We start from the raw sequence: 27,326 nt of genomic DNA, 5'->3' as shown, positions 1-27,326 counted from the left end.
GTTAGATAATTCATAACAATCTTTTTTATGAACAAAACTAGAATCACAAACAGGAGAATTGGAGATGAATCAGAACCTCCATTTCACACAACATGTTTGTGTAAAATAAAGATTAATTGAAGTTCTGATAATCATGTTAAAATGCCAGTACTTTTTTTTCGGGGGTGGGGCGGGGGCAGTTTTAACATTCAAAAATGTTACAATTGATGACCAACATTTCAGGCTAACTTACGAATTGTGGAAGACCTCATTGTGTTTCAATCCAAGCAAAGTGAAGTAGATTTTCTCCACTGAGTGAAAGGTTGATACATTACATTCATCGCTGTGTTCATTGAGACAGGAATTACACAAAAGTTTGAATGCTCAGCAATTCGTTTTGTAAAATACAGAAATAAACTGTGCAGTGATTTTATGCAAGGTGATCGGGATACGCAGTTCCTACATAGATACATGAGAATCAAAATGTGCTGCAGATTTATACAAAGTGTCCAAACTGGTAATAGTTTTGAACTGTGCACTTAAACATTCCAGCAGCTTTTGGTGCGGTCGAAACGAACAGTTGCGCACACACACACACACACACACACACACACACACACACACACACACACACACACACACACACACACAAGCGAACATAATTAGTGGTTTATACGTGAGAGTAAAAAAAACCAAAAAAACATGCAGCACTTAATACGTAAAGTAGGACATGCAGTAGTTTCACGGGATGGAGATGTTAACATAAGAGTAAAACATGTGCTGGTTTCATGTCATTTCTATGTTTTGCACATAAGAGGAAAGCATGGTCTAGTTTTATACATGACGAAATCATGCTGCAGCTTCATGGATATAAGGATAAAACATGTAGCAGTTTTATTTGTAATGGTAAAACGTTCTGCAGATGTGTACGTAAGTGTGAAATATACTGCACTTTTATTAGGGTGAACCATGCTGCAGTTTTACATAATGTGGGGATTGAAAACGCTGCAGTTTTATACATAAGGTCAAAACTTGTTGCAGTTTTATACATAAGGTTAAAACGTGCTACAGTTTCATACATAAGGATAAAACTTGCTGCAGTTTTATACATAAGGTTAAAACTTGCTACATTTTCATACATAAGGTTAAAACGTGCTACAGTTTTATACATAAGGTTAAAACGTGCTGCAGTTTTATACATAAGGTTAAAACGCGCTGCAGGTTTATACATAAGGTTAAAACGTGCTGCAGTTTCATACATAAGGTTAAAACGTGCTACAGTTTTATACATAAGGTTAAAACTTGCTGCAGTTTTATACATAAGGTTAAAACGTGCTGCAGTTTTATACATAAGGTTAAAACGTGCTGCAGTTTTTTATACAGAAGGTTAAAACGTGCTACAGTTTTATACATAGGGTTAAAACGTGCTGCAGTTTTATACATAAGGTTAAAACCTGCTGCAGTTTTATACATAAGGTTAAAACTTGCTGAAGTTTTATACATAAGGTTAAAACGTGCTACAGTTTTATACATAAGGTTAAAACTTGCTGTAGTTTTAAACATAAGAGTAAAGTCAGTGTGTAATTATTCTATTCACGACCAAAACATGCTGCATTTTATACAAAGTTTAGGCCTGCAAAAGATGCTGCGGTTTCATAGAGAGGGGTAAATCATGTTGCAGTTTCATACTTAAGGATAAAATGTACTGTAATTTTATACATAAGAGTAAAATATGAACGACACATACAACCCCCACCCTCCAACACACACACACGCACACACACACACACACACACACACACACACACACACACACACACACACACACACACACACACACACACACACACACACGTATAAAACACACACACACACACACACACACACACACACACGTATAAAACACACACACACACACACACACACACACACACACACACACACACGAGACACAACACCAACCACACACACAACATACACACACAACACACACACACGCACACACACACACACACCATCCCAAACCCAGCGAACCACCTCAAACGTGAAGTACGTGCTGTCATTCCTTCCTCCCCCACCCCCCAAACCTCTCCTCCCCCACCAGCTGGACAGCGTGATGAGCAAGGAGGAGCTGCAAAAGTCCAAGGAGCAGCTGGAGGAGGAGAAGCAGGCCATCCTGGCACAGCGGATCCAGCCCCTCAACATCGACGGCATGGACAGCACCAAGCTGCTGGAGAAGGCGCGCGAGCTGTACGAGCACATGCGTCGCCTGGTGGGCGACAAGTACGACCTGGAGCAGCGCTTCAAGCGGCAGCAGTACGACGTGAGTTGAGCAGAGAGCAGGGAGGGCTGGTGAGGGGGGGGGGGTGAAGGAAGGGGGGAGTTGTTGGGTAGATGGGATGTCGTCGGAGAAGGATTGTGTGCGTGGCCTTACCTGCGTCGTTTGATGTTGGAGACAAGTACGACCCGAAGCAGCTCTTCTGCAGCACGGCGTGAGTTGAGCAGTACAGAGTGCAGGGAGGATTGGGGGGTTGGAGGCGAAGGAATGGTGGGGGTGTGGGGGGGAGGAGAGTGTGTGTGGCCTTGCATGCGTCGTCTGGTGTGGGAGACAAGTACGACCTGGAACAGTGCTTCAACAGTACGACGTGAGTTTAGAAGAGTGAAGGGAGGGTTGGGGGCGAAGGAGTGTTGGTGAGTGGAGAGGGGAAGGGTTTGTTGTTGGGGGCTGGGGTGGCTTTGGGGAATGAGAGTGTGTGTGGCCTTCAATGCCCCGTCTGGTGTGGTAGACATGTACGAACTGGAACAGTGCTTTAAGAGTCAACAGTAGAATGTGAGCTGAGTTGAGTTGAGTGCAGGGAGGGTTGGGGGCAAAGGAAGGGTGGGGGTGGGGAGGAGGTTTGGTTTGTGGGGGCGGGGGGGGGGGGGTGGCGTCAGGGGAAGGTTAGTGTGTGTTGCCTTGCATTTACCGTCTGGTACAACCTGGAGTAGAGCTTTAGTAGGAGTGTCGTGTGAGAGGATGGTAGGAGGGATGACTGGGAATGGGAGAAGGGTAGATCTATACGGGTGGGGGTGGGGAAGGGTAGCGTGAGTTGCACATGTGTCGATTGATTGGCGACTTGTACGACCTGGAGGACCTTCAAGCATCAACTCATTTCCGGCGACGTGAGTTGGCGTTGAGTGCATGGGGTGTGAGGGAGGAGAGGATGGGTGGGGGGTGATTCTGGAAGGGGGGTGGGCATGGTGGTGGGTCGGGGTGGGGAAAGGATAGTGTTTGTGACACATGCACCGGCAGATGGAACAGAGGGGGAGAGAGAGAGGGGGGTGTCCTGCCACCATAACGTCACCAATGACGGTTTCTCCCTGTCACAGATGATCGAGCTAGCGGAAAGGGCCAGGCAGATGAACAAAGGGTAAGGCCAACTGTGTGTGTCTTGTATTGTGTTGTATATATAGTATTGTCTTGTATTGTGTTATATTGTATTACTTTTCGTCAGTGACGAGAGATTTCTCTGTGTGAACATAGAGCTGCTCTTTCCGGGCAGAGTGCTTTGCCACAGTGCAACGCCACCTTTTTCTTTCAGTTTTTCCTGTCTGCCAGTGTGTTTGTTACACTATCACAGTGGGCTTTTTTTTCTTCATTTGTTTACATAATTCTTGCAGGAATAACCCTTTTTTGCCCTGGGGTGTTTTTTTTACGTGCGCTGAGTGCATATTCTGCACACGGGACTTAGGTTAATCTTCTCATCCGAATGATCAGCCCCCAAGACCACCACTCAAGGTCTAGTGAAGAGAGTGTGGTAAAATCCCGGTCCGCACATGGGATTCAAACCCGAGGACAGTTGTTTCCTGATCGAGCGATTACGACGAGGCCACCGCTCCATACTTTGATAGTATGTGTGGTCTGCAGCCTGTTTCCACAACTTGTGTAATATGATTTGTGGTGTTTGTTCCAACGCGCGCGCGCGCGCGCGTGTGTAACCGCAATATACGACTTACAGGAGTGTGTGTGTGTAGGCCTGCATTAATTCATCCATGCAACTTTTCGGTTGACATTTATAATGCACACCTTTTGCCATCCTTCAGATATAAACCAAGGACTCAGAATGAATGCTTCAGTCGTAGATCAAGATGTATGTTGCAAAAATAAAATAACAAAGGGTTTTCGTGAATAGATCGTTGGTGTGTTGTTGTCTTTTACCTGAAATATTTCAGCACGATTTACAGTCGATCAAAGATAATCAGTTTGAAGATGGCTCGCTGACTGTCCATATCAATGCAACAAGACTTCTTTGGATGAACTAAATGTAGGCTATGAGGAGACGCACACACAGACACAGGCGGATGGGAGCTGGTTAGGCATTGGACTTGTGAACCAGACTGTTCACCAGTGATCTGGGCTGGAGGCCTCCGTTTCGGCATGGTGTGTCTTTCGGGAAATAATAATAATAATAATATTTATATAGCGCTGAATCTTGAGCAGAGACAAACCAAACCGCTCACGCACCAGCCACCCACACGCATCCATAACTGGGAGGCAGGGAAGGGAGGCTATTTTGGAAAGAGGTGGGTTTTAAGGCCAGACTTGAAAGAGCTGAGTGTGGAGACTTGACGAAGCGAAAGAGGAAGTTCATTCCAGTTGCAAGGTTCAAAGACAGAGAAAGAACGGCGCGGCCAACAGTCGAGTGTTTGAATCTGGGTATGCGTAAACAGAGTGGATCCGAAGCCGATTGTAGTGAGCGAGATGGAGAGTAAAGGTGAAGGCAGCCACAGAGATAGAATGGGCGAGTGGGAACCTGACTTTCCTCACTCCAGCCAGGGATGAGTGGGAACCTGACTTTCCTCACTCCAGCCAGGGATGAGTGGGAACCTGACTTTCCTCACTCCAGCCAGGGATGAGTGGGAACCTGACTTTCCTCACTCCAGCCAGGGGTGAGTGGGAACCTGACTTTCCTCACTCCAGCCAGGGGTGAGTGGGTACCTGACTTTCCTCACTCCAGCCAGGGATGAGTGGGAACCTGACTTTCCTCACTCCAGCCAGGGATGAGTGGGAACCTGACTTTCCTCACTCCAGCCAGGGATGAGTGGGAACCTGACTTCGGATGGAGATAGATAAAACCGGGGAAGGAGCCCTGGACGCTGTGAGAGTCCAGTGCCCCGATGGCTGTAAAAAGCCCTTATGACCTTTTATCTTCTTAAGTCTGTGCAAGGCCTGGTCTTAAGATGTTCGTTGGTTGACATCTTAAATCACAGAGAGAGAGAGAGAGAGAGAGAGGCCTATAAGAGGTTTTTTTAATACTGCTGTTTCTATTTCTTCGTGTTCCTGGTGTTTTCCTTTTCTTTAAACTCTTGATTCAAAAGATTTGAAAGGAACAAACATCATTGATATCAGTGTTCCAAGTGTGTGCGTGTACGCGTCTTTTCGTGTGCGTGCGTCTGTGTGTGTATGTCTGTACAGTCTCTGTGCGTGGGTGTGCGCGTCATCAATATCCACAGGAAGTATGGAGTAGAAATATACACCATAAGTAATGATGCATTGAGCATTGACTGTGTTTTTGTGCCTAATGGTTTGGTGTGTCGCGTTTTACAGCAAGAAGAAGTCAGCAGTCCAGGTGGATGAATCGTAAGTAGCTTTTGATTTCTGTTGTCTTTGTTTACCATACATCGAAGGGGTGTGGGGAGGGGAAGGTGGATCTGAATGCATGATTCATATTTTAACTCGTACTTTTTGTGGCCGGCTCCGGCCGATCACTTGCATCATCAAAGTGGGTTTTTTTGTAATCATGGTAAAATTTAGCATTATCATTTTGTCACTTAATGCAAAAGCTATATGTGAGATGCGACACAGCAGAATGATTGTTTTGTTTTCATACAGTTTCAGTGATCTGCGTTGCAAACACACTGCAGCATCATGGGTGAATGTCACAAATTCCTAATCAATTTTTGTATGCATCGCCATTCATATTTGTTGATAATAATAATAAGACGAACAATAATGACTGTTTTTATAGCGCGTGACCTTGGGTAAAGCAACTCGGTGCGTTAAGTACACACCACTTAATAAGGCAAATGATGCACTGACACTGCACATTCCTGAACAGCCATCCACAACCCCATCCCGGTCACACACACACGCTTACACACAGCCTGTGACATGGCTGGGGGAAATTTATTGAAAATTAAATGCAAAATAAACTGTCTCTTGGGACATGTTCACAAAAGCAGTCATCGTTCTCACTGAGGATCGACTTGAACATTTGTTATAGTACTAGAATAATCATTTAGTGGTAGGTAGTCAAAGATTCACGATACCAAAGCCACATCAAACGAGAGTTGTCCCTATATTTCATTTCCCACCTAAAATACCATGAAAAATCAGGTAGACCTATATTCCTACCACACTAAATGCAGAAGAAAGATTTAACGTGAAGTAATTCCAGTAGATGGGTATAAGGAAATAATATGTTGGCTACATTGAATTCTTTCTACATCAAAGTGCGCTAATTTGAACTTCGCCAAAAAAGGCAATTCTTTTAGATTATTTTAGACAGATGAAAACAACTGATTGCATTTCCCCTTAGAGCACACACACACACACACACACACACACACACACACACACACACACACACGTCGGTACATACATACGTACCTACGTATACTATAGATACAGACAGACACTGACATGCACTGCATGCATAAATGAAATCACATACAGTAATCGATGCACACACGTGCATGTACGCACTTGCACATGCTCGCTAACACACAAATAAAACCACTGACTGCGTGTTGTCTGCTACATGCATACCAGATGAAACCATGCATTGTACTCAGTCTCGAATGTTTGTTCTTTCAGCTTTGACCGCCTTGCAGATAAATACACCGGAGCTCCAGTAAGTTCTCTTGTGTTTCTTATGACTTGCAGTTTGTCGTGCTGACAGTGTTGTTGTTTTTGTTTTCAAGACGGTGTGCGATAGAGTTTTTGTATGTAAAATAATGTGTATGTACTTGTGAGGTGTTCAACAAAATATGTGTGTGTAAGGTGTTTCTGTGTTCGCACGTGTGTGCCTTCGTGTGATGTGTGTGTGTGTGAGTCTGTGTGTGTGTGTCTGTGTGTGTGTGTGTGCATGAGCGCACAAGTGTTTGTGTCGGCGTGGACACATGCACATCGCCGCTAAGTTTTTAAAAAGAAAGTAAAGAGGAGGGCATTTCGGATAGCCTATACCTGTGTATGAGTTTCAGTTTCAGTTTCTCAAGGAGGCGTCACTGCGTTTGGACAAATCCATATAATATGCGCAACGCCACATCTGCTACCGTGCAAGGCAGATGCCTGACCAGCAGCATAACCCAACGCGCTTGGTTATGCCTTGACAATAACATCACCAAGCATGACTGAACTAACGTGTCCTGTCCACCACTTTCCCCAGCCCAAGATCCAGCTGTGCAGCAAGTACGAGCGGCACACGGACCACCGTACCTACGTGGAGCGGAAAGACCTTTTCGAGGAGCTGGCCAAGGAGCCCCCACCCCCAGAGATCCAGCACGTGGGTGGCGCTCCTCCGGCCCCCACAGAGGAAGCCGCCGCTGAGGAGGAGGCTGCAGAGTAGGCTCCCCTCCCTGCCTGTCCTGCATTTCCTCAGCTGTAAGTCTTGAAGCGTTATCAATTATTAACAATCATCCAAAAAAAAAATTTAATAAAAATAAAATGGAATATATATATATATATATATATATATATATGACATGGTTTCTCCAGTCAATGGGAAACCATTTACAGCTTAGTCTTTTGTGAAGGACTATGACTCTCAAACTAGGAGGCAAAATTGCACTGGCTCTTAGTGCTGCAGCCTTGTGGGCTAGTTGGCCTTTGGGAACCGTCCCAACGCCAACTGTCCTAAAACCCTCTTGGCCGAGAGAGTGGGGATGTACTTGGGCAAGACACTCTCCACTATAATCAAATTCTAGCCCAAATAGTTGGAACAGTAGTTGCCTCGACTGCTGTTCTGATGGTCATAGTCGGACACGACTATCATATATATATATATATATATATATATCTGTGTGTGTGTGTGTGTCTGTGTGTGTGTGTAAAATAATAATGAAATAAATGAGTTATGAAAAAATGAAATAATGAGTTATGAGTGGTGAAATCTGTGATAATACAGATTACAAAGCAATAAAAGATGTAAATGGGATAGACAAAACAAGTCAATTCTTTTATTTACTTGTCTTGCTTACTTCACAGCATGTGTCATTCAGTTGATGCAAGTTTTCATCCATGGTTCTGATGTGGGATTTCAGTTTTAAGTTCCTAATGGGATATCCATTGAATGATATGGTATAAAGCACATAGCAGTACATTATCTGTGTAACTGGGTGTGTTTTATTTCCTGAATTGTTTGCTGGTATATATTGCTGTGTTTACAACATTTTTTGAAAGCTCTGTCATTGGACCATACATGTCAAAGCATAATTCTCTCAATGTACCCTTCTACAGGGAAGAACTCTGTTCAAACTTCAACTGACACTTAAGTCTAGTTTAATCTTTCAGTTATGGTTGTTGTTTGTTGTTGCAGATCCTGACTGGCTGTCTTTTTTCTCAGACTCCCTAACAACCGGCTTCAACCGTTCCAGCCTTGAATTTCAACCAGTGCTAGAAGTAGCGGCTTAACTTACTGATTAATTTACGCCCAGTTGTCCAAGCTACACCCCCCTTCAATCTGTACTTCCTGCACGTGATGTCAAAGCACCTGTTCCTTTCACTGTTTCTGGGACAGATGGATGCTGGAAGAGATCTGGTGAGTGACCAGGTGAAGAAGGAAAGCTGGTCTGCAACATGATGCCTGTGATTTGATGGGTTGCTGGAGTTTTACCAAGGTATCATTCAGTAGGTACACACCTGGCCCAGAATAACCACCAAAGACACAACAAATAGTTTTTGGGTGCTTTGCTTCTTTTTTTTTTTGTCTGATTAGGTGCTTTGTATTTTGTGTTTGTTAATTGGTTTCTAGACTTAAGATGCAAAATGAAATCATATGAAATGAATCCCAACGTGATTTGAGCGCTTGAAAAACAATAAAAAGCTGACTGTCTACAGACCATTATCAATTATAAGGATGTTACTCGGCCTGAATCATCATGAACTGTCTGAGGCTGTGTTATTTTAAATGGGGGTAAATTAACACAGCCATCAGATTTATGTTCAATGAAGGAGATCACAGGCCAGAAATATTCATTTGGCTCTCAGCTGTTTGGAACGTTTTTCAGCATCAAATGTCAGTTGTCAAAAATTAGAAGAAAAAAAAACCAAAAAAAAACCTGGTGGCTGTGTGTTTAGATTAGATGCAATCTCTTTGAATCATTTTCTTTCTTTCTGAGTATTTCGTTACTGAAGAATGTTATTCAAGTTTGCATGGCCAGACTTACTCAGTTTGAACAACCTAGTTTGTACATAGTAATGTATATGCGCACTGCAGCATTGATAGTAGTCAATGTGGTAAATGTACGAGTGTGAAGACATATTCTGTAATCCTGGCAGTATTCTTTAGCCAATCAAGACAACTGTCTGGGTGGGTTTCTGCTTCTGAGGTCTTTTAATGTGGTGTGTGTTTGTGGAAACTTTTCTCACTTATGTGTTAAATGTGTGTGTGTGTGTGTGTGTGATATCAATTTTTAAGCATGTGACATCACATTCAGATAAAAACACTGAACAATGACATCTAATCAAATTCGATTTTATTGTCACATGAGTCTGCAATTTTGGCAAGCAGAAGAAAAAGTCAGAACAAAAAGATTTTTATGAAAAACATGAAGGCTGTTTGATAGAATGTTGACACATTTTGTGTCTGCAAAACCACACTTTTCAATGACCAAACATGACACAAAGCAAAGTAAATAAAGAGCAGTCACAGAGAAACATTGCACAAAATCAGTTTTTAAAAATCTCACTCTCTCACATGCAACATTTTACACATCTGCGTTGCTCCATGCTCACATTGTGGATTTGTCTCTCTCACTTTCCATTCAACTTTCTGTAGCAGGTACATATTTTTCTCTGTCACTTCTGTTTATCTTCTTGTCTTGTGAACGTTTGTCCCACTGAAAAATGCTCATCTGCACACTAGACATGCTCATCTTGGTCATTTGATCAAAAAAGTACCAGTACTCACATTGACTTCACTTAGCCTCACATTGTTAAAGCCATATCAATCTGTTAGAAGTGATAAAATATTTGTTATTCTGACAAAAAATACCACTGAACTGATATGTTGATCTGGAACGTCAAAGAAATCTGATATGAATATTTAAACATTTCTTTGCATTCACACTCCATGGAATCTCATTGTGAAGGAATGTTTCAAAAAAGCAAGTTGTCTAGAGGCCAGCTGACCACACACACAAAAAAAAAAAATTTCAAAACTGCAAGCAAGAATACACTTAAACGCTTTATCTCACAGGGAATAAAACGCTACAAAGACACAAAAGATGTGCTCAAAAAACACCATAGCCCATTTGTTTATTTCTTTCCAAATATTCAAAGTCAAGGCTAAAGGTCCCATGGCCATGTATGCCAAGAGGCAGTGAATTCATATCCACTATGTCCAGGACAACACAGGAAGACCGTGCCCTTTTCTCTACTTCACCAGCAGTGCAGTTTACCTCAACGGGGACATTGGAGACTGGTTCCGAACCACAGTTGGAGTGAGACAAGGATGTTTGCTCTCGCCGACACTCTTCAATGTTTTCCTTGAAAGAATTATGACAGATGCACTTGAAGACCACCAAGGAACAGTCAGCATTGGTGGCAGAACAATCACAAACCTGCGTTTTGCTGATGATATAGACGGACTCGCAGGCTCAAAACAAGAACTGGAGAACCTGGTCAGGCAACTAGACAGATCCGCCACAGCTTACGGCATGGAAATCAGTGCAAACAAAACAAAACTGATGACAAACAATGACAATGGCATCCAAACTGACATCACTGCCAACGGAGAAAAGCTTGAAACCGTGAAGAATTTCAAATACCTTGGAGCAATAGTTTCAGATGAGGGGTCCAAGCCTGAAGTATTAGCCAGAATTGAAATGACAGCTGCAACACTAGCCAAGTTGAACACCATTTGGAAGGACAAGGCAGTCAAGCTCAGCTCGAAGATAAGACTCATGCGTTCCCTTATCTACTCAGTTCTCCTGTATGCTTGTGAAACATGGACCCTTACAGCAGAATTAGAGAAGAGGATTCAGGCCTCAGAAATGAGATGCTTCAGAAGACTGCTTGGCATCTCTTACAAAGACCACATAACCAATGAGGAAGTCAAAAACAGAATAAGGCAAGCCACTGGTCCCTATGAAGATCTTCTCACCACCATCAAGAGGCGCAAATTAAAATGGTTCGGCCACGTAACAAGAGGAGAGGGGCTTGCCAAGACAGTGCTCCAGGGAACAGAGGAGGAAGGAAGAGAGGAAGACAGAAGAAGAGATGGGAAGACAACATCACAGAATGGACAGGATTGAAGCTGAGCGAGGCGGTCAAATGTGCGAAAGACAGGGATGGATGGAGAGGACTGGTTGACAGGTCATCTGTAGCGCCCCAACGGCAACCGCCATGGGGCAGCTGAGCTGAGCTGATGTCCAGGACAACACAGGAAGACCGTGCCCTTTTCTCTCCTTCACCATTGTAATTAACCTTCCCCAACAAAAGCCAGGTATCCATTAACACCTGGGTGGAGTGAAGAAAACTGGAGTAAAGTGCATTTCCCCAAGTCTTAAACAGGACCTCAAACCCTGATCACCAATGATCACTACATTGAAGTCCAATGCCAAACCAATTCTATCATGGAGCCCCGTTTGCTGGACCAAAAATAATGTACTGACATGCATAAGCTGTTCTCGTCATGTGAGAAAGCAGATAATCCAATGTTCCTGCTTCCAAATACCTCCAGGGCAACACAGTTCAGGAAAGGGCCTTCTGGTTTGGCCCTGCAGAACATTTCAATACAATAACATGATCATTTACACTTCAGTACATAAACCTGATCACTTAGTTCAATATATAATTCAAATCACTTACAGTTCAGAACAAAAACCTTACAGTTACACAAAACTGATCACTTACAGTTCAGTTCATAAATCTGGTAACGAAATGGGACATCATGAAGAATACTTTGTAAGCACAGTTTTGAACAAGCACAAAGCTATCATTTCTGCAGTATTTTCTTTCCTGATCTTCTGTACTGGAATGCCTTTTGCAATTGGTCAGAGTGTGAACATCACGAATTCATTGTGAACAGAGCTGTGTAAACTTCACTCTGGAACCTGGAACAGTGAAAAGCACACACTGACAACACAGTTCAGAATGGAGCATTGGCAAGTGCAGGCTGCTATCATCATCTTCATTGCTGCTAACCACCCAGTCAACCACACACCAGGTCTGACAACACATCAATATTGATCCCACAGAACGTGAACAGCAAGAAACTGGGGAAAGAAAATTCAGCACAAGCACAGGCTGGTACAAGAGACCCAACACAACACAGTGGCAAGAACTGACTGGTAAGTTTGAGGACTGGGACATCAAACAGCCTGGCAGACTTCACTTTGTCCCAACTGAAACCAGTCCATCAGTTTGCCAGCAAGGAATTCTTCAGAATACATTACAGGAAAAGAAATGTGTGCTTCGTGGCATGACAATAAACCTCAGGACTATGGCTGACATGTGGAACCTATAAATGAATGCCACATGCATTAACCCTTCTCGTAACAACTGGTATATCATGAAGCAGGGTACACAGGCAACACACTATGTCAAAGCAGAATATATGTCAAATATCAAGAAGCATATACATACATCACAGCATACTAAACTTGCCTTCTGCTCACAATGGGGTACAACTGAATAAATAACAATGATAATACCTTGTTAGCAATATGAATACATCTATAGATATGTACACTTTTGCGTAGCAGTTGTTAACAATGTCTCTCTGTTCGATTCACTCCTCTTCACTATAATATTATATTGGAACCTTCAGATGGAAATTCAGAAAAAATGAAATTCAACGTTTTAGCATTGCACTGATCACAAAGGGAATCACCAGCAGTATAACACAACCAACATACTACCATTCAGTAGATTCAATGATCTGATATATATCCACACAAACATAGAAATGCATTAATAAAAACAAAATCATATATATAAATATATATTAAAGGTTCAGTTAAAGGTCCCAATGAATTCATATCCTCCTTCATTTGTGGGCTGCAACTCTCACGTTCACTCGTATGTACACAAGTGGGCTTTTACATGTATGACTGTTTTTTCCCCCACCATGTCAGCAGCCATACTCCGTTTTCGGGGGTGTGCATGCTGGGTATGTTCTTGTTTCTATAACCCACCAATCACTGACATGGTTTACAAGATCTTTAACGTGCGTACTCGATCTTCTGCTTGTGTATACACATGAAGGGGGTTCAGGCACTAGCAGGTCTGTACATATGTTGACTTGGGATATCAGAAAAAGCTCCATCCTTTACCCACCAGACACTGTTACCAAGATTCAAACCCAGGACCCTCAGACTGAAAGTCCAATGCTTTAACCACTCGGCTATTGCGCCCATCAAATTCATATTCATGTACCCCTGTAAATGGAGTACGGCTACCTACATGGCAGGGTCAAAAACGGCGATACACAAAGCCCACTCATGTACATACGAGTGAACATGGGAGTTGCAGCCAACAAATGAAGAAGAAGATATGCAATGCTCTCCATCTACCATTTTAATCTTCCTGGTCTGAAGTGACAAACCCATACACAACTGGATGTAGTGAAGAAAAAATGCCTTCCCCAAACACAAACACCAGGCCAAAAAGGACCCTTGAACCCTAACCACTGCTGAACACTGGACCATGATACATATATATATATGTATGTATAATTTCTTTCTCAAATGCATTTCTCTATGTCTATGTTTGTAGATGATAAATAAGTCTTGGGAGAATCCAGAAATTATTTCAGTTACATAAGTGAAATCATCAACATGATGCTTAATTAATCAAAATATTGCTCTGCTGTAGTTAAGCGTGCATCGGGGGGAAAAAAATATATATAGTCAAAAAAACAAACAAAAAAGAATAAATCAACAGCAGGTAATCTAAAAAGCATTACCTTTGGAGAGACATGTCATCTGTTTCTGTATCATAAAAGTTTTCAGTCTCCATTAATACAACTGGAAAGATTCCAGACCCCTTTAACCACACGCAAACTAAGAAGACAGGGACAACTGACAAACACCTTTTAACAAACTGACTACAGCAATTTAACCAAGATGGATCATAAATAAATGAACAAATCATCACAAACTTTTGGGGGTGTCATATTTGAACACACTGAACACAAACAGTTTTCCAAGTTTCTTACCTATAAAGGTACACTTTCAAAGGTTACCATTTCTGCAGTGAAGTCAGTCTTATGGATAATGCAATTCAAGACAATGAAAGATTTTTCAAATAACAATGCCACATAAAAGAACAATCCTGACTAACAAAAGTAAGTGCAGCCATCAGAACTTTGTAAATTTTTGTTTTCAATAACTGAGTTATTTGTACCCTTGTGTTCATCTCACCATCCATGTGTGACCTTCAACTGAGTTGGTGTGTGGTTTACACACACACACACACACACACACACTCACTCACAACTTTGACAGAATCACCTTAACTACTTAATGACCTTCACAAGAAATAAACACCATCATGGGCGATTTATTTTGAGTCAATGATGCAAACATTACACAGCTATATATGTGATCTAACCTAAAAATATACAAATCCTAGCCCCTAATATCTCGACTACACCATCAACACAGCAAAAACAAACATGGTCTGTTCAAACAGCAGTCAATCAGCACTTAAGTTGTTTTTTCTACACTGTGAATCAAACTGACATTTGACACCACTACTTACTGTCCAGACAACCACACAGCACCTTTTAAGGACTGCACAACTAAATAAAAATTAAAACTGATTTAAACACAAAACTACACCACAAAAACAACAACAAATCTACAAAACAACACAGTTTATGAAATCCCCATAACCGTTAAGGTCCTTGAGGCAGAAAAGACTAGGCTGTGCTGAGGACATCAGCCATTCAGCTTAATCAATCATCCCCAGAATACAAAATATCAAAAAAGATATTTTTAATTAAAAAAAACAAACTTAAAAGCCACATAAAAATATTTCAAAAAGGCCACTAGGCAAATAACAGCATACTGGACAGCAGCTAGTACTATCACTACCTAATTGCTAGAATAAAACAGCACAGACAGTATACATTGTAAACTGTGCAAAACAACAAGGGCAGTCAATCCATGGTTGACAATACTTGCCAGAATCAAGCAGCATTTATGAAGCTGTATAGTTAGATAATATGAAATTTGCCAAAATCAAGCAACGTTTTTGATAATGTTAAATAAGAGGCAGACAATAATTATTTTAATGCCCCCTTTCCATCCTCACCCTAAGACCCCACCCAACTGCTTGCTCTCTCTTCCAAACTCAGGATAAGTGGACTTACACTAGAAATGGCAAAAACAACCTCAGGTGTTCACAATCACAAGTGGAGTGATGGCCTACAGGTAACACGTCCACCTAGGAAGCGAGAGAATCTGAGCACACTGGTTCGAATCACAGCTCAGCCGCCAATATTTTCTCCCCCGTCACTAGACCTTGAGCGGTGGTCTAGATGCTAGTCATTCGGATGAGATGATAAACTGGGGTCCCGTGTGCAGTATGCACTTACTGCACGTAAAAAAAACCATGGCAACAAAAGGGTTGTTCCTGGCAAAATTCTGCAGAAAAATCCACTTCAATAGGAAAAAGAAATAAAACTGCATGCAGGGAAAAAAAATACAAAAAAATGGGTGGTGCTGTAGTGTAGCAACATGCTCTCCCTGGGGAGAGCAGCCTGAATTTCACACAGAGAAATCTGTTGTGATAAAAAGAAATACAAATACAAATCATAATTGAACATTTAACTTCTGACATCATTTGCTTATTATACAGCTGACCACACAGGGCCATATCAGGACTAAATAAAAAATTCGGCCATGTTACACATAAAACCCTGCCACACACAAAAAAATACAGTTCATTACATATTACCTTGACCATTAAACTCCTTACAGCAAGACAGAGACAACATTGTGCTGAGGATGTCAGCCTTTTACTTAATATATCACACCCAGATTATAACAAATTGTAAAAAATTATCAAAAATACTTTAAAGTCACACACAAAAAAGACACAAAAAGGCCACTTAGGCAAATAACACTGCAGAATGGACATTTATTTCCCATCCCAATGATTACAATAACGTATCCTAATCGCCATAGTAAAACAGCAAAAGAGAAAAATCAAGGCCTGCTGGGGAAAAAAAGGGGTGGAAAGACTGGGAAGGCAGAAAATGCAGGCAATAATGAAGGAAAGAAAAAAAAAGGCAGAGTCAAAGAAAGCAATAGAAAAGAGGAAATTTCTGGCACAAATAAAACACAAAGGGGGTGGGGGTGGTGTTCTTTATATTAAAAAAAACCCTGGCATCCAACAGGTGGTATTATAATGGAACAAAATAATAAACACACACAAATATTTCAGTGAACAAACAAGCTTTCAGGATGAAATTTGGTACACAAAGCACATCTTTTACAAGACTTATTCTTGCTGCTTATAGTCCAGCCGACTGCACAGGACCATATCAGGATTGTCAAACCATACAAATGCTCAACTGCATCAACACAAAGCCGTCACATCTACAAAAAAACACTAAGACAAACCCACAAAACAGTTCATGACACAGTATCCCAACCATTTAGCTCCTTATGGCAAATAAGACTAGGCCTTGCTGAGGACGCCAGCCATTCCGCTTAATTTATCATCCCCAGATTACAAAAAATCTTTAAAAAGGAAAAAAAAACAAATACTTCAAAGCCAAACAAAAAATACGTAAAAAAAGCCATATAGGCAAATAACACTGCAGAATGGGCAGCTAATGCCCATCCGAGTGTTTACATCTCACTACCTAATTACCAGAGCAAAACTGCACAGATAGTACATCATAGACTGTGAAAAAGAGGAAAAAGGTCTGAAGGCTTGCTTGAAAAAAAAAAGAAAGCTGAATGGACTGGGAAGGCTGAAAAAGGAAACAACAGTGAAGATAGAAAAAAGGCAGAAACAAAGACAGTGACAGAAGAGAGGAAATTTCTAGCACAGAATTTCCAGAAGGCGGGGATGCTGAAAGACCCCCTGCATCCCCATGGGGGTCTTTTACAAGACGCACTGACCAGAACCTCCCAAAGACACAGCAAATAAGTAAATTGAAATCAAAACCATGATTTCTGTATTACGCCTTTTTTCATTTCCCATCTCTCTCATACCACCAAACGCTTTTTGAGGCGTTTGATTGGCTGAGAGCGGGCGGGCCCGTCTTTTCACTGTTAGCCGCGCGAAATTTGGCCAAGCAGAGCAAACCAATAGGCCTAGTTTGCATCAGTTTGACATGGTACAGTATATGACACCAAAAAAATAGTTATAATTTACATGAAATTAATCTCTAACAATGGGATATGTACCCAGTAAGAACAAAGGGTCTTATGAATGATCAATAACCCAGTTATAATTTCCACACTTAATCTATGTATACTGTAGAATATTTGAACGATGAAATGACAACAAAATGGTCCAGTTCATAATAACTCACAAAACCTGTTAATTCAACTTCAGCAATGTTTATACAAACTTTTTACCCCACTTTTTCTTTTCCCAGTAACACCATCAGCAAGTATGAAGTGATACAGAGTAAAAAATATGAATGCAATTTGAGAAAAACAAAAATTAATAACAAAACACATTTTTCAATTATTCTTTACAGTAATTTTGAGCTCCAGGGTTCGTGAGTTCATCCAGATGAAGTTAAACAATCCAGACAACAAACCACAAAGACGGGTTAGCAAAGGTTCCATTTCCTTCGAACAGCAAGAAAATATCGATTTCTTTTTTAAGGTGGGCAGTTTAACAGAAGTTCAGAATTACATTGACACAATAAGTGAAATCAATATTACAGAATAATGTCCAAACAGAATGAAAAAAAAAAGTAGAGTGGTTAAGTACACACTTAAGCGATGGATTGTTGGGTGTAAACTTTAAATCTCTTGTTCAACAGAATTCAGTTCAGTTCAAAACTATTTAACTCTGATATTCTTTTCTTAATATGAAACAAATCAGACAATGCAATATATCAGATTCTCTTGTTACTGAGATTTCCAGGCAGTGGAGATGTTACATGCATGCAAAGATACTTCACCCACACATTCTCTCTCTCTCTCTCTTTCACACACATACTCTCTCTCTCACACACACACACACACACACACGGTCACTTGCAAACACACACACACACCCACTCCCTCTCTCTCTCTCTTTTTCATACACACACTCAGACACACACACACTTGTGTAGATATGCACACAAGCAGGCATATCCACTTGCACACACACACACACACTCAAACACACACACACTCTATCTCTCTGTCATATACAAATGTTTGCAAGCATGCGTGCTCACTTGCTTGCACACACACATGCATACACATACACACATACACCACACACACACACTCATCTCTCTCTCTCTCCCTTTCTCTTTCTATCTCTGACACACACACAACACACACAACACACAAACCACACACACCCACCCACCCACCCACCCACGCACATGCATATGCGCACACACACACACACACACACACACACACACACCCTACGTTGGCAACCAACACACTCACATGCTCAAAGAAGTCAGCAATCAGTCATCAATATCAAACTTGCAAGTCCAACACCTGACTCCACCACGTCACCTCATGTCTGTCGAAAAATTACACATACAAAAAAAAAGTAAAAGAATGAAAATCAGAACACAGGCTTGGGCGATTCCCTGAAACTTGAACACCCTATGCTCTTCAAGTCTATGAGGTATATTAGGTGCACAGGCAGCATGGCTGAACATATGGGTTGACCACATACAAACATACAGTCAATGTTGATAAGACAGAACCAAGTCACTGAAGTGATTGGCAAACCATACAGTCTGCTTCCATGAACAAACCCAGTCTTTGTAAACGGGTCCCTTATAAGCCAGACATGCACTTTGGATAAACAAAACAAAAAAAAAGAAAAAAAGGTGACCCTGCATTGAAAAAAACAAGAATATTAATTGTACACCATATTCAATGTCTTAGATATAAACAGTACACTACTTGAGGGTCGCAGTCACCACCAAACAACACATTATTTCTGTCAAACATATTTCACATTTATCTACTTTGCATCTGTTTTTTTCATGAAAATCAGCCATCTTTGTATACAAATGTTTGACAGTTGATTGATAGTTTTACCATGGCTCATACTTAATAGTTAAACCATGGCTCATACAGTTATAGATATTTACAGATGGATATTTACATAATAGATGTTTATATATGGTTTATCACAAACATTACATTCCAATGTAAGTCTATATATATCCTGCAAAACATATACCATTGAAAGTCATTCTACACACACCAATAAAAGCCTGGTACATTCAAACTATATATAAATCAAAATCCATCTATGGCTCACAATACATTCTATGAAAAACTTTTTTAATTCACAGTAATTTTGTTCTCCAAAAAGGCACTTCATCAATATACATTCATCTACTGTGTGTACACTGATGTAATATAATTTAGTATATTTCCAGCAATCTTTTTTTTAAGCCAAAAAACCTCATATACAACACAAACGCAGAAACAGAAAACACACACACACACACACACACACACACACAGCCATCCCTTCAGCAGCTGAAACCCAACAATGAAAGACCAGCAGTATTCTCACCACGATGCAGCTCTGGTTGCTGGTGATGGCACTGAAAGCAAAAACTAACAATGGAGTCTGGCTGGTCTCAAAGGCGGTCAGACCCATATAACTCTCTGTCTGTCCACAGCAGTCACAGCAACATAGAACACACAAAAAAAGTCTGCTCACTAGATGTTTTGAAGTCAAGACCCAAACGATGCCTGGCTACTGGAACCAAAAGTGATGACAAAATGATGAGAGGGACTCATTTCACTCATTCCCACCCCCCTGGCATGCTGGTTTTCCAAGCACTAGTGAAACAAACTAAAATCAGCAGGGCCAGTCTCATTGGAAGCAACAATGAAATCAAGAAAATAGACTTTCTTGAAAATATGTTGCTATTTTCCCTCTTCATCTATCACTTTGGCCAGTTACAGTAGAAGAATCAAGAACGAAATCAACATGTGGACTTTCTCACAAAGTATGTTGCAGTCATTCAACTATCACATCATTTTGGTGAATGCCCATGGAAGCAACAACACAGAAACCAGAAACCTGTGCAGCGTTTCTCCCTGACATATCGTGGGTCAGACCCAGACACCACTCGGGTTGCTGGTGGTCAGTGCATCAACAAAGGGAGGCAAGGGAGGACCGTCGCCTGTCTTAACTGGGGCACTGGTAGGGGGCCGTGGTGATAGTCTCCCTTCCAGGATCTTCAGCACAGCTAGAACATATGTAACACACCAAGACAAACTTAACATTTGTGGAGGAAGAATTTTGTTTAATATCCCATCACAATTACTGGTGTTTGCAGACAAAGTGTGCCAGTATATCTATGACTTAGTGTCATTTGCTGAGAAATATATAGATATATTCTATAATGCTGGCATACATATGGCCTAATATATTAACATTTATGTTGGTACACTTCTGGCCTAACATGACTCCTCATGAACATCATGGTATTTATAAAACTGCTGTTGTTGTTTTATCAGTCTGAATAAAGTGCTCTTACAAATGTCATCTGTATCCAATAAGTAAACAAATTATTAATAACTTGCTTTTTATCTATTCTGATCTATGATCTAAACCATCAACATGTTTTATTCTGACCTGTGATCTAAATCATAGAGAAACTGATCAACAATCAATCTAATGAAAATCATGACAGTAGTACACATTGTGATAACTGGTAGCGCTCAGACATTTGCATGTTGCAGTATTCGTGATAGCAGTTGCAGCAAAAGCAACATTTCTTTTAATGATTATAATAAACTACATTCACTGGGGGAGGGGGGTTGGGGGGGAGAAAACACACACAAATAAACATTATCTTCTTATCAAATAAACTAACAAAAAAGAGATAAATCTAGCTTCTTGAAATAAAGAAGTTTGGGGGTTTGTTCAGTTCCTTCAGTTATGGAAAACATTTCATTTCAAAAACATAAGACAGAAAAGGGGAGGGAATTAGGACAGGTAAAGGCTGCATCAGTTTGAACAGCAACTTACTCTCTCCACTGTTTGCAGGCTTGGCACCCTTGGGGTCCTGTCTCGGCACTGGGTGAGCGGCAAAGTCCTTCAGGTTTTCTTCCTTCAGCTTGGCTTCTGCCTCTGTCAGTGCTGTCTGTTTTCCCGTCAACTTCTCTCCCACAGATTTCAGCTCCATGTCTACATTTGACAGCGAGGCTTCATGCTCTGCAGTCTTCTTCTGCTCCTCTGTTATCAGGGTCTGCAGTTTGGAAATCTCCTCTTCAGTTTTCTCTTCCTCTTCTCTTGCCTTGGCTTCCTCTGCTTTCAGGCGCTCTTTTTCTTGGTTTATCTTCTCTTCTTCCTGCTTGATTTCATTCAGCAACTTACTTTCCTTGGCCTTGAACTCAGCCAGTTTTTCATCCTGCTCAGCGACAGCTGCTTTCACAGAAGCAATCTTGTGAGTCAAGTCAACTTCACATTTTTTCTCATCATCCAGCACGTTTTCCCACTCCACTTTTTCAAGGTCAGTTAGCTGACCATCAAGGTCATGCTCGCGATTTTCATAGAGAAGGAGTTCTTCCATGATGACATGCAGCTTCTCTTCGTACTCCTTCTCCTTTCCTTCCAGATCAGTGATCTCTGGATCCACAACACATTCATAAACCATGGTCATACTTCAAATTATTCACACACATGTTGTCTGCATTTAAAGCAAAGCGCACACAAACTTATAAAAGCCACACTTCAAGCAATAACATCTGCAACTACATTCTCAGTCTGACCCCCAATTCATCTCACCATCCACTGGTCTGCTCAGACACATATTTCTCAGGACCTATATATCTCAAATGAAACTAACACATCAACAGACAGTCTAAATAATGAAAAGAATATCAACACATAAGGAATACACAAATACCTTTGAGAATCATACCTAATCAAAAGCTGACAACAGCTAATATGTAAAGGCTTGTTCTTATGAACCAGGGACACAAAAAAATGTTACAGTAGAACATTAACAGTCCAAAACAGGTAACACATGAGCACATATTACCTGTGTTGAGGAGACACCTGACACACCAGCTCACACATCACCTGCATTGAGGAGACCCAAAACACCTGACATAGCAGCTCATATTACCTGCGTTGAGGAGACCCAAAACACCTGACACACCAGCTCATATTATCTGTCTTGAGGAGACCCAAAACTCTTAACACACCAGTCCACACACAACCTGCGCTGAGGAGACCCAAAACACTGGACACACCAGTGCACACATCACCTCAATAAGGAAACCCAAAACACTTGACACACCAGCACACACGTTACCTGACTTCAGGAGACCCAAAACACCCGACACACCTGTGCACACATTACCTGCGCTGAGGAGACCCAAAATACCTGACATACCAGCACACATTACCTGTGTTGAGGAGCCCAAAACACCTGACACACCAGTGCACACATTATCTGCACTGAGGAGACCCAAAATACCTGACACACCACTGTGACACCAGTGCACACATTACCTGCAATGAGGAGACCCAAAATACCTGACACACCAGTGCACACATTACCTGCATTGAGGGCACCCAAAATATCTGATACACCAGTGCACACATTACCTGCATTGAGGGCACCCAAAATACCTGACACACCAGTGCACACATTACCTGCATTGAGGGCACCCATCTGCGATTCCTGCGTCTTCAGCTCCTCCTGCAGCCGGTCCACCAGCTGAAGCAGTTTGGCGTGCTCGCTGTCCAGCTGACCTTGCGACCCTGACCTCATGCCCTCTTCCAAGCTGTACTCCAGGCTGACAGAAGGTCGCTCGCTGTGCCCATGTTCCCTGTGAGTGTCTGGAAAGTTGTGCTCAAGGTCGTATTCCTCAATCTCCAGACTGGCCCGGCGGGAGTGCTCCAGGCTGTCCAATGAGGTCTCCACAAGGCCGGGGGTCTCTTCAGGAGCATGACCATGCTCTTGATCAGGATGGCTCTCGAGAGCAATAGTATCCAGGCAGTGCCCCTTTTCAGGATGGCTCACGAGAGTGACAGTGTCCTCACCATGCTCCAGATCCAGACAGCTCACGAGAGTGACAGTATCCTGACATTGCTCCTCATCAGGATGGCTTACAAGAGTGGCAGACGATGGGGGTGGAGACAAGGGCAATGGTGGTGTGGGTGTACGGGATGTGGTGTGCTGAGTCTGGGTATGGGGGGTTGGTTCATGTCCTTGCTTTACAGTCTGGTTAGGGGGCTCGGGCTGTGGAGGGGACTGTGTCTGAGAACGAGCTTGAAGCCGAGAGGGAAGAACTGTGTCTGAAACAGGGTGGGGGGATACTGGTGGTGCAACTGAGGTCACAGAAAGGGACCGTGCTGCAGGAAGTGGTTGTTGGCGGGATGGAACTGTGTTCTTTTTATCGTCGAAACGAGTATCTGGCAAAGATGTTGAAGGCTGTGAGACACTGTTCCCAATGTTATGACTGACACTGACTTGCTGGGACTGAGCAGTGGAAGGACGGTGACGAGGTGGGGGAACAGGATGAGGGAGAGGCAGACTTTTCCCTGATGTGTGAGCTTGCTGTTCCCCTCCCATCCTTCTCAGCTGCTTTGGCAGTAGGGAAGGACTGGAGCCGTGAGCAGTCCCCGACCTATTATGTACATCTCCGTTTGGCACTGGACCCTTCTGAGTCTTTCGGAACTTGCTGGTTGGAGCGGAAGGAGTCACCACAGATGTCTGCTGATGGTGGTTGTAAGCGCCACTGAATGTCAAAGACCTTTTCACGGTGGCAGTCCCAGCAGTGCGGATTCCCTTCTGGTGCATAAAATGATGGGGGAACACATGCTGCTCACCCCTCTTTCTCAGCCACTTGTCTTTGACCTGCTGTTTCCCATCCTCCGTGCTGGGCTGACACAAAACAAAATGCACTTCTGCTGCATACTCTCCCCATTTATGCAACACTTGAAGTGGGTAATCATCCGGGGTCAGAGGGCGACTGCTGTCCCGCCATTTCTCGAGGAAGGTGAACCTTCCTGTGCGGTCCATGGCATAAGCCAGGGCCACTACCACATCCTGGCATGTGGTGTTGTAGGTTGCTCCGCACACCACACGTGGTATCCCATCCACCCATACTGTGAGCTCCATCATCGCAGCATTGGGAATCAGATGATTCCAGCAGTTGTCTGAAGATAAACGTCTACGCCAACACCCAGCCCTCTGTCTTCACACTTCCTTTTATGCATTCTGCTCTGAGAACATCTTATATTAGTCACCTTTCTTAGTTTTTCACAGCATAGTATGATTTCGATAAGGGGGAGCTTGTTTCTTACAGCCTTGAGGTCTTGATTTTTGCATATTTTGTTTAACAGTCCTAAGATTTCATTAAACAATTTTAACATCTAACAGTTGCCTGGATATTCTATGACCTTTTCCACTAAATTGAAAGCAAGTGCAGAAAGTCAAACTGGTACAAATCCAAGAACACTACAATTCTTTTTAAAATAAAGTTTGTGACTGCGAAGAAGAGAATGTTAAAAAAACAGTTACTGTTTCAATACATCAATGTGAACTTATCAAAGATGGTGGATAGTCAGCAGACATTGTAAAGTATGGGCATATATACTATATAGGGTTAATTTGGCGAGGTGTTTCCTGTGGTCCTTTCCACTATCATGTTCCCGTTTGGTGGTGATTTTTTCCAGTTCCATTTATCTTTTCAATGACACCCTGCAAATAAAAGACAACATTAAATTAATCCATGATTAATCATGTCTACTAGATTTCAGACAGACATATATATAGATACCCGCCCCCCCCCCCCCCCCCCTCCCCCCTTCCAAAAGAATACAGATAGCCCCCCCCCCCCCAACCCCCCCCCAACAAAAAAAATGTTTTGTTGCTTTTAAATACTCCTATTACAGTTTGGCAGTAATAAATATGAACAAAGTCTGCAACAGTGAAAATGTGTGAGTGTGTGTGTGTGTGTGTGTGTGTGTGTGTGTGTGTGCATAATTGTGTATATATATATGCGGTTCTGTGCACCTGAATGTGTTTATTGCACTGTGTGTATGTGTCTGAGTGCATGCATGCATAAAGGTGTGCAAGCTTGTGTGCATGTATGTGTGCCTGACTGTACATACATACATGCATTTGATGATCCAGAACACACTGCAAATGCCATAAATGTTAAGTCTGCTCACAAACTAAAGCAACAACATAACTAAAGCAACAACATAATGAAAACAAACTGTACAACAGGTGTCCTGATTCCAAGCACTCTCGATCAATACTGACAGTATGTGTTACTACAGTATTGTCAGACCATGGAAACTGTTTACACAAAACAACACTGCTGGTCTTGTGTGAAAGAACATAGCCGGGAAACAGTCACACAATACCTTATGTTTTTTCCTCTGAGAAGGGTAACTTGATACATTTTTTATAACAAACGTCAAATGTCTTGTTGTCCACCAATGTTCAATTACAGAATATGACAAAATGGCAGACAGGAAGCAGCTCAGTACAGGGCAAAAACATGTGTGCTCTGGCTAATGTATGAAATGTTGAAAGGAGACTGAACAAGGCCAGGGTTTGATATGTACTGCAATATATATGCTTTATAAGCTGGGACCCAGGAATTACCAAGTTTCTACTTTTAAATAATGAGGCCTCCCAATCATACATATTAAAGCATTATAATGATCTAAAAAAAATAAATAAAATGATATCAAACAAACACTAAAATGGGGTATGGGAAGTTTCAAAATGAGTCTTCATCTTCACCCTTAACTCTGTGAAGAGTCACTGGTCCTGCACCCCACAGAAGAGCTGTTTACCTTTTTTTTTCTCTGTCTCCCCCCCCCCCCCCCCCACACACACACACACTACCACCCACACCACACCCCCTACACACACACACACACACACACATACACACACACAAACACCAATCCCGATACGCTACTCACACCAAGTGACACTTTGACCGATTGCCGCAAGTGGAATTAGATTCCAACCATAAAGAGGGAGGGGCGAGAAAGGACCAATTTGCTTTCCGCTTTCAGAAAGCTAAAACTGTCTCTGCCAAAAGCTTCCGACCATTAGCCTAGTTTTGATATGAGATTGGTTGTGTCTGTCACTTTTTGAGCCTGTACATACGAAGTCACAAACTTTTATCGGTGTATGCGGAAGAGCAGCAGAGGCGTAAGGTTATGAGGGAAGTTAAACACCTGTCATGTGTCTCCTATACATGTGTCAATAAAGCAATAAAAATGGTGACACAAACTCATGTTCTTGTGGGTTACTCTTGAAATGAGCCAATAAAACCTCACCTCAAAAAATGCACGAAAGAATGTTCAACTCAGCCCACAAAAAAACAGATTCTGTGACAGACGTCCAATGGACCACTACCCCCTTTCACTTTGTGTGTACACACACATCAATGACGTATACACACTTTCACAAAAGTTTGCAGAAAGAAGGTGCTGTACATGTGAATGCTATGTTCATATCACATTCATTTATGTTGCATTTGAACAAATTACAAAGATAAACATAATTACATAACAAACGTTGCATTTAACTGCTCATTTATCGATTTAAAACATTTTTTTTTAATATAAAAGATCCCATTTGCCTAGCAGACGACAAGTTCGGAAAACTTTATGCTGTTGGTGTAGAAGCCAGACTTCTCTTCCTCCATTTCAAAAGTTACCCAGGGCGTTTTCCAGTTTGCTCTTTTCGGGTCGCTTGGTTTTCATATCAAGATGTCATTTCTCCAGACTATTGTTAGGGCATTGGGCAAGAGCGCCCGGCTTTGCAATCTGCATGGGGTCTGATATCTTCATCTGCCCCTTTGGCTCAGTCACAACAAATGCTGGCACCAGCACGGCCGCAGCCGGGTGTGCGGCGGCGCGGCACTGCATGTTTGTGAATCCATTGACATTTAATTGGCCCGTCCTTCCAAAAGAATAC

The 27,326-nt window shown here is 42.1% G+C and overlaps 2 protein-coding genes across 22 annotated transcripts in view; one reads left to right on the top strand and one right to left on the bottom strand.

Annotated features, from left to right (window-relative positions):
- LOC143286864 (uncharacterized) overlaps positions 1-9,555 on the top strand; it is a 66,005-nt gene extending 56,450 nt beyond the window's left edge. For all 21 annotated transcript variants that reach the window (XM_076594713.1, XM_076594720.1, XM_076594732.1 and 18 more), the window contains 6 exons: positions 2,084-2,302; positions 3,349-3,389; positions 5,567-5,599; positions 6,836-6,872; positions 7,407-7,621; positions 8,556-9,555. In XM_076594713.1, the coding sequence (XP_076450828.1) occupies positions 2,084-2,302; positions 3,349-3,389; positions 5,567-5,599; positions 6,836-6,872; positions 7,407-7,586 (510 nt within the window). In that variant the 3' untranslated portion in view covers positions 7,587-7,621; positions 8,556-9,555. The remainder of the gene's footprint in view (positions 1-2,083; positions 2,303-3,348; positions 3,390-5,566; positions 5,600-6,835; positions 6,873-7,406; positions 7,622-8,555) is intronic.
- A 9,183-nt stretch (positions 9,556-18,738) lies between these two features.
- On the bottom strand, positions 18,739-26,778 carry LOC143286863 (uncharacterized). The gene is made up of 4 exons (XM_076594710.1): positions 26,684-26,778; positions 23,027-25,079; positions 21,392-21,991; positions 18,739-20,606 (listed from the first exon to the last, which is right to left on the bottom strand). The coding sequence occupies exons 2-4, from the start codon at positions 24,498-24,500 to the stop codon at positions 20,470-20,472; spliced, it is 2,211 nt and encodes a 736-aa protein (XP_076450825.1). The 5' UTR covers positions 24,501-25,079; positions 26,684-26,778; the 3' UTR covers positions 18,739-20,469.
- Between the last annotated feature and the right edge of the window lie 548 nt (positions 26,779-27,326).

This window comes from Babylonia areolata, chromosome 10, assembly GCF_041734735.1.
Source record: "Babylonia areolata isolate BAREFJ2019XMU chromosome 10, ASM4173473v1, whole genome shotgun sequence".
Lineage (NCBI taxonomy): Eukaryota > Metazoa > Mollusca > Gastropoda > Neogastropoda > Buccinidae > Babylonia > Babylonia areolata.
The sequence above is the reverse complement of the archived record's forward strand: the minus strand, read 5'-3'. Positions and strand labels throughout refer to the sequence as shown.

Bases quoted from the DNA above. Each gene is read 5' to 3' on its own strand.
- LOC143286863 (XM_076594710.1), bottom strand. From the start codon at position 24,500: ATGATGGAGCTCACAGTATGGGTGGATGGGATACCACGTGTGGTGTGC. The intron at 21,992-23,026 runs GTAATGTGTGCA...TTGTGGATCCAG, and splicing joins GATGGGTGCCCTCAATGCAG to AGATCACTGATCTGGAAGGA. The intron at 20,607-21,391 runs GTAAGTTGCTGT...CATATGTTCTAG, and splicing joins GCCTGCAAACAGTGGAGAGA to CTGTGCTGAAGATCCTGGAA.